This window comes from Doryrhamphus excisus, chromosome 1, assembly GCF_030265055.1.
Source record: "Doryrhamphus excisus isolate RoL2022-K1 chromosome 1, RoL_Dexc_1.0, whole genome shotgun sequence".
NCBI classification, from domain to species: domain Eukaryota; kingdom Metazoa; phylum Chordata; class Actinopteri; order Syngnathiformes; family Syngnathidae; genus Doryrhamphus; species Doryrhamphus excisus.
In genome coordinates this window covers 3,782,551-3,790,000 of record NC_080466.1, presented here as the reverse complement: position 1 = coordinate 3,790,000, position 7,450 = coordinate 3,782,551, and the positions used below count along the sequence as shown (strand labels likewise).

At 40.8% G+C, this 7,450-nt stretch overlaps 1 protein-coding gene across 3 annotated transcripts in view; it reads right to left on the bottom strand.

The window, feature by feature from the left end:
• zfyve27 (zinc finger, FYVE domain containing 27) overlaps nucleotides 1–6,726 on the bottom strand; it is an 8,972-nt gene extending 2,246 nt beyond the window's left edge. Inside the window, exons 1-10 of one of the 3 annotated variants that reach the window (XM_058069491.1) lie at nucleotides 6,454–6,726; nucleotides 4,810–5,047; nucleotides 4,563–4,633; nucleotides 4,296–4,482; nucleotides 3,619–3,714; nucleotides 2,604–2,716; nucleotides 2,408–2,526; nucleotides 985–1,056; nucleotides 746–766; nucleotides 559–579 (exon numbers count right to left, since the gene is read on the bottom strand). In XM_058069491.1, coding sequence (XP_057925474.1) covers nucleotides 559–579; nucleotides 746–766; nucleotides 985–1,056; nucleotides 2,408–2,526; nucleotides 2,604–2,716; nucleotides 3,619–3,714; nucleotides 4,296–4,482; nucleotides 4,563–4,633; nucleotides 4,810–5,047; nucleotides 6,454–6,499 — 984 coding nt within the window. In that variant the 5' untranslated portion in view covers nucleotides 6,500–6,726. The remainder of the gene's footprint in view (nucleotides 1–558; nucleotides 580–745; nucleotides 767–984; nucleotides 1,057–2,407; nucleotides 2,527–2,603; nucleotides 2,717–3,618; nucleotides 3,715–4,295; nucleotides 4,483–4,562; nucleotides 4,634–4,809; nucleotides 5,048–6,453) is intronic. The other 2 variants (XM_058069500.1, XM_058069510.1) reach the window with 2 other exon arrangements.
• Nucleotides 6,727–7,450: the final 724 nt, after the last annotated feature.

Sequence of the window (7,450 nt, the reverse complement as noted above, 5' to 3'; positions counted from 1 at the left end):
AAACTCCACACAGAGATGGTCGAGGGTGGGGAAAGACAAAATAAGAAGCCAAAAAGTTACCACTTCCACACAAAATAGGAGGAGAACTCATTCATTCATATTCTACAGCTTATCCTCACGAGGGTCGCGGGGGGTGCTGGAGCCTATCCCAGCTGTCTTCGGGCGAGAGGTGGGGTAGCCAGTCAATCACAGGGCACATATAGACAAACAACCATTCACACTCACATTCATACCTATGGACAATTTGGAGTCGCTAATTAACCTAGCATGTTTTTGGAATGTGGGAGGAAACCGGAGTACCCGGAGAAAACCCACGCATGCACTTATGTGTGCAAACTCCACACAAAGATGGCTGAGGGTGGAATTGAACCCTGGTCTCCTAGCTGTGAGGTCTGCGCGCTAACCACTCGACCGCCGTTGCCACCTTTGCCTCTACAATAAATGTAAATTACGATCACGTTGGAATTATTTCAAGCGCAACTGAGTAGACGACAACCATTACCGCTGGCAATCGCAAAGACAAAGTACTCAACATATTTGGAAGGTTGAGGTACTTACCACCAACACCAAAGGGGTTTCCTTTTTGGGATGCGGGATAACACAGAGAGCACAACTTAACCCACAAGCATCCATGTTACTACGCAAGAACATGCTATATAGAGGCTTCTAAACACAGGTCAGTAGATGAGAACAGCCAAGATTACGAGAGAGACGCTAACAGACAACCGTGGGGGGTAACACTCACCTGCAGGGGAACTGAACTTTCCTGTGTTCAGAGGAAAGCAGGGGGGGAAAAAATTGGAATGACGTCATCAAGCGCTCACCAGCATTTTGTGTTGTGATGGCAATTGGCTAAATATGAAACTAATAATGTAATAGCGAACCATAATTGAGTGTAATAGACTCCATGCTAAAAGTTCATCACAGAAAGCAAATGCAGGGTCTGCCCATGAACGATGCAGAGTCATTTTCATAATGTAATACCTCGATTGCGTCTTTAAATTCGTCATCAGGCTCAGCCTCTTCAGCTTCCTCGACACTGCCAGGTGACATGTCCTACAACACACATTCATTCATTCATGTCAAAACAGCTTACGGTGAAATTTTACAAATCAAATGAATTGATTATCAACTTATTCAAACCCAAGGATGTATTTCTATGTTTTTATGAACATGATCGCCCCATCCCAAAGACATATTCCTATGTCTAAAAGGAGTTACTTTTCGAGCTGTTTTAGATCAACAGGCAACAGGGACATGAAAAATCATGGAGGAGTGTAGCATGCAGAAGGTTACATATGTTTGGTGAAATGTTTAAAACACACAGTTTGGTTCCAAATGTTCTATGCTATATTTGCAAATAAATGATTTGATGTAAAAACAACCCTTTTTTGAAGAAAAGCAAAAAAAAAAATGTCTAAATGAAGTTGTTTTTCTCAATTTTTTGTTGGGAAGTGATATTTTCCTGAAACTTAACAATGTCTACCGCTGATTATCAAACAACAGAAAAAGGTAGTAACAAACTTTTGTTTTCTGATGAAATATTATACTAATATTTATTTTGGTGGGATCCATGTTTACATAGCCACAGAATACAATATGCAGTGTGCCTTGGAAAATCTGTCAAAATTGTCTCTATATTGAAGGACTTGTATTTTGAAAATATTGGCTGGGATTGAATGAGTTATTGAGATGTATTATTAGATATAGTAAATATATTAGATATAACACAACGCATATGTGCCCTGTGATTGGCTGGCAACCAGTCCAGGGTGTACCCCGCCTCTCGCCCGAAGACAGCTGGGATAGGCTCCAGCGGTAGAAAATGAATGAATGAATAACACAACGCTAAGATGTGGATGTTTTGTTCGGATTGCTTAGCATACATTGACCTACATTGGATTGCTTTTAGCATATTTAATGCTCAAAGTGGACCCCCGCATCCTGTAATTTTTCTGTAAATATTTGGACCCCCCTCTTCCAAAGAACACTTTAGAGAAAATGTAATTCCACATTGCCTAAGCCTTTGATGGAGAATTACAATTGAACACAAAGAAGGTGGTGCATAAAAAATGCATACATAGGCCTGCTTAGTGGTATCGGATAAATACTGTACATGAAGAGTATGCCTTGGATTAGATAAGCGGCTTATCGCTATAGTTGACTTTACAGTGCAGTGCAAAAGTCCAGCCATTTTGTCCAATCATTTTATTCCAATCATTTACGTCAAGTATATTGTTAATTTTCTTATGTCGATTCAATTTCAATAACGATACTGACAAATACTGATGCCGCAAAATACAAATAATGTAAATAATGGCTTAAGTTAAGACTTCTGCACAGTATACGGTACATCAGTGCCACTGAACGTTTCATTTGACCCACCCTCCAGCAGAGGGGCGCTCACCTCCAGACTGGTTGGTGTGGGAGTTCTGTCCACGATGTTGCTCTGCTCCTGTTCTTCACACACTGCCTCTGAGGTGCGGTCCTGGCCCAAATGGAACAACTTCTTCAGGTCCAACAAAACTAGAAGCCGAGAAACAACATAGTCACAACTATTGCTTCCAAAATATTAAAAAAAAAAAATCTGGGGATGAGCTGACCTCTGTGGAAGTCTCTGTTCCAGAGGAAGATGGTACTGTTCAACCCAGCGAGCACCCAGCCCACAGGAGCGAGGTAGAGAAGACACACCACTGTAAACATTCCTCCATAGAATCTGAAGAGAGAAGATATAAACGTTGCATGATACCATGAAGAACAGTTATTAATCATTTGGATTGTGGGTTGTGGACCAGCGTCTTTGTCATCACCACGGCAACAATTGATTGCCGATCATGTGCATAGTGAAAGTACTCCTTGCCTCTCACAACGCCCCACACAGTTCACCACGCCCCCCCAGGGGGCCCCACCCCGCTACTTGAAAAACCCTCTTAGCCTCATCTGTTATTTGTGTTATTCATGATCCACAATTAAAATTGACACGAAACCGATTACTACTAATTTACTTCCATTAATAATTGGAAGGTTAGGCTCCAGCTTACCCCTAGAAAATGGATGGATGGATAATTGGAAGGTTACATCTAATCTACCAACATATTTCCTATTGCAGAGAACCAGCAGGAAAAGTATCGCTTTAGCAGTATGTATAAAATTACTTCAGCTGCATGGTGACCGAGCACACAGGCCACACAGCTGGAAGACCCGAGTTCGATTCCACCCTCTGGCATGTCTGTATGGAGTTTGCATGTTCTCCCCGTGCATGCGTGGGTTTTCTCCGGGAACTCCGATTTCCTCCCACATTCCAAAAACATGCTGGGTTAACTGGCGACTCCAAATTGTCCATAGGTATGAATGTGAGTGTGAATGGTTGTTTGTCTATATGTGCCCTGTGATTGGCTGGCGACCAGTCCAAGGTGTACCCCACCTCTCGCCCCAAGACAGCTGGCTCCAGCATACCCCGTTACCCTAATGAGGATAAACGGCATATAAAAAGGAAGGATGGATGGATGGATGCATGTATAATTGTTTCTATTGCACATTCCTAATGTGCCTTCAATATTTACCGTGTGTGTGTCTGTGTCTGTGTGTGTGTGTGTGTGCGTGTGCGTGTGCTCTGACCTTGATGACGTGGTGTGATTGTCCCAGTACAGAACTTTGTACAGTGTTTCTGCTGATTGACAGGCTGAAGAAAGCATGTCATCCAGGTGCTTCAACCTGACGGAGACATGACACATTAGCCATCAGCATCATCTGAATTCCTCTTACACATCGTACCATTTTTAATGCAATATTACATTTTTAAAAGGTAAAATATACAATCTACACGATTAAAATGTCATTTCACACCTTTTTTTAAATGTTCTTCTTTATAGATTATTATGTATATTTACATTTGATGTTGCTTTTGAATGGGTACTCAGTTACATTGCCTTTGTAATTGGGTTGGACCATTGAGTATGTGTAGAAAGACTTCTTTTCATTCAATACTGCAAACACTATACAAACAAAGACACACCCAACATCCCTATGTGTGCATATACTGTACTTAAGCTCAAGTGAGCTCTGTTGGTGAGTCCCCTTGGGTGCTGTAGAGTAGTGGTTCTCAAGTAGTTTGGTTGTGGGACCCACCATCGCCCCCTCAATGACCAGTGGCCACCCATATTGCTGAAATGTTTTAACTAAAACTTGGCTTTCAGTACATGATGTATCTATCTCAGGAGTTCACTGACAGCACCTGTCAAAAATGTCATTTTGCCTGCCAAATGCCAGAAAAAGAAAACTACGGTTTCTCTTACAGGTCTTTGACTTCCAGCATGGCCTCCTGTTTACTGAGGTGCACCGTCTGCAAGTCTCGGCGGTGCACGGTATGATAGCGTCTCCTCTGGAGCTCAGCTTCTGAGGCTCTGCCCCAGCACCTGTCCTGCAGGTAGCCCAAAGCAGCAGGCACCGTGACTGCCACCAAACATACAGACAACCAACCCACTGGTAGAAAAAAGAAAGCCAGATATGAGTAGATTTAACCAAACTATCCACCACTCAAGACGGCTGGAGCCTTTTCTTACCTTCGTTGATAGTGCAGAAGAAGACATCGAGGAATACACAGACGAGCAGCGAACACAGAGGCATCTTCCACCTAAATAATAACAATATTTATCTTAAATTAGCAGTGACATGATTCATTCCAAAATAAATAACCCCTTTATGAAAACTATGATTTCATATTGCATGTATGTATTGCATTTATCAGAAAAGCTTAATTTGAAAAGTGTCCTGAAATGGCTTGTGCTCACCCTCACTATAAATACATACCCGAGCAGGAAGCGAGCCAACTCCATTACATCTGTCACAGGTTCTAAAAAGAGCGCCATTCTCTTGTACGACAAGACCATGTTGAGGAGGTCAAAGTTCAGTGTAGATCTCGGGCTTCCCAGCTCAGACGCATCTGGAGACCCCAGAGTCTCCTTGGATATTGTGTGCACCATCTCCCCCCTTTCCCCTACACCGTGGGAAGGGTCTTGTGACACCGCCGTACTGTGCATTATCATTCCTGCACAGAGTGACGAAATCCACATGTAAATGGATCAGAAAATACCTGCTTTTTTTTCGGTACTGTGCTCCTGTACTGTGTCTACTAACATAATAAACAGTGATAAAACTGCAACAACATATGTAAAAGTGCCTCAGGGTTAATTTGGGTTATAATTGAGCTTGGGTATGGAGAGAGCACCTCTTCATGAATGATGCAATTAATTTCACACCAATTGAAAATATGCCATGCTCTTCATCACACATGGATATTTTTGAGGTATTACAGCACAAGTATGTACATTATAATTGTCAGCAACTGCTGATTATGCTTTTCTCCACTTTTCAGACCTATCCATGTTAATACAATGTTGTATTCTCATGTTAAACTATGCCAAAGCATCAGATAATGAGGTTTGTGTATTTGGAAGTGAGCCATAAAAGAACTTTTGGATGGCTCTGTATGCTTTACCGAGTTTTTTTTTTTAGCTTTACTAAGCATTGAGTTTTACTGAAGTCAATGCAATTGGGATTTCCATATGTGGGCTGCAGATCTGGAAGTCCTCAGGAGTGCTTGGGAGTGTAACCAATCACAACAGAGTAGCCGTACTAAGAGGAGGGTCGGGGGGTGGACTACTATATTAAGCAGACTGTTTTGGTTGGAAGGAGGAAGTCCATGGAAACAGTGAAGAGGTGTATAACTTGAAAGATCTCAAAAGCTTTCCATGAGGGTTATCTTGTGTAGCTGCTCTATTGGAGTCCACAACTCAATACAAAGCACCAGAAATGAGAATAATAATAGGTCCCCTTTAATTTTCCAGCTTACTTTTTTGTTCTTTAACAAGGAGCTGGACAGCAAAATTTTATATTTTCACAAAAAGGCATACTGTATGCCTTACCTTGACTCTTCTATTCCCTCTGTATCTCTGTTGCAACCTGCTGATGACACTAAAAAGTAACAGTTGGGCACTCAAAAAGAGTAGAAAAAGGCCAATTCAAGCGTACCTGCAAGTTGTTGTGCATTTTATGTTCACCCTCAAGTTCCGAATACACCTAATTTTTTGTGAGCATTATATATAATAACTCTAAATCGAATAAATACAATGTGAGGAAGAAAGTGTTTTCATTGTGTACATTTTGAGGTCAGTATAAAATGACACTTAGTCTCCGAGATATGCCAGACAATGTTGTCAAACATTAGTCACACCAACGTGTATTTTCCTAACTTGCAATAATATTAAAGCTAAATCAGTGTTGTTAAGATGTATGTAATAATGCAATTTAGACCAATACAGATCAGGCAACGTTTTGAACACTCAAAACGAAGGTAAGAAAGATCCGGACCAATTAGAACGCCGAAAATATTTCATTATTATCATTATAATGTGATATAGTGTAGTTCATATTCGCATGAATGAGATAACTTACCCCGAGCTACGTGTCCAAAAGGAGCTAACTTGGGGACAACGAGCATCAGGAAGCTGTGGCGAGACTACAAAGTCCCACCGACTTCATCCTCCTGGATGAAGGAAAACTCCTCCAAATTCGCCGGCAACATGATAGCAGTCTACCCGACTAGAGGACCTGTGCAAACAAAACTATTTACTACAACGTCGAGCTGTTAGCAGACAGTTTTGCCTTCGGGCGGCTACTTCTTCCGGATAGCTGAGCTAGCTCTGTCGTATCCACTTCCTGTTCTGGCAGGTTGAGCAATCGATAGTCGAAAAGGTGTAAGGTGCAGTGTAAGTCAATACTGTCGATAGCAAAATGGCATGATTGATTGTGAGGATGACATAGGTATATGCGAGCAAAGTACAGTATAAATTTACTATTGTATTTTAACATAATTTAATATAATAGCCTGTCTCATTACAGCACAGATTAATATATTTACTTTACTCGCATAAATAAATTAAAATGTATCAGGAAAAAAAAAGGAAAAAAATGACTGGCGTAAATAATTTTTTTTCATCATACAATAAATACAGAGCACTTCACATATTAGAGATTTAATATTTATTTAAAAAGGAGGTAATTGTGAAACACATGTAGCCATTTTATACTAAACTATGTAAATTAATACTTTTGTGAGTATAAGCATGTGAAAGACACAAAGCACAGGTGAAAAGTACCCTGTTCTCACATGTGAATTAAGTCATACAGATATATATATATATATATATATATATATATATATATATATATATATATATAAATTGTGACAGTGCTGCTTGAAGGCAATTTCTCAAGGCCTTCCCAATGTCCTCATATACACAATTTTTCACTGGTGTGGTTCTGGAAATACCAGAGTGACAAAAATTTAAAGCAGACTGAGCAGGTGTAAGGCCTTTTCCCCTTTGTGGATGTGAAATCGGTTAAACGGTCACTTGCACAGGCTTGCAGACGTCTGCAGTCGCCTCTGTCT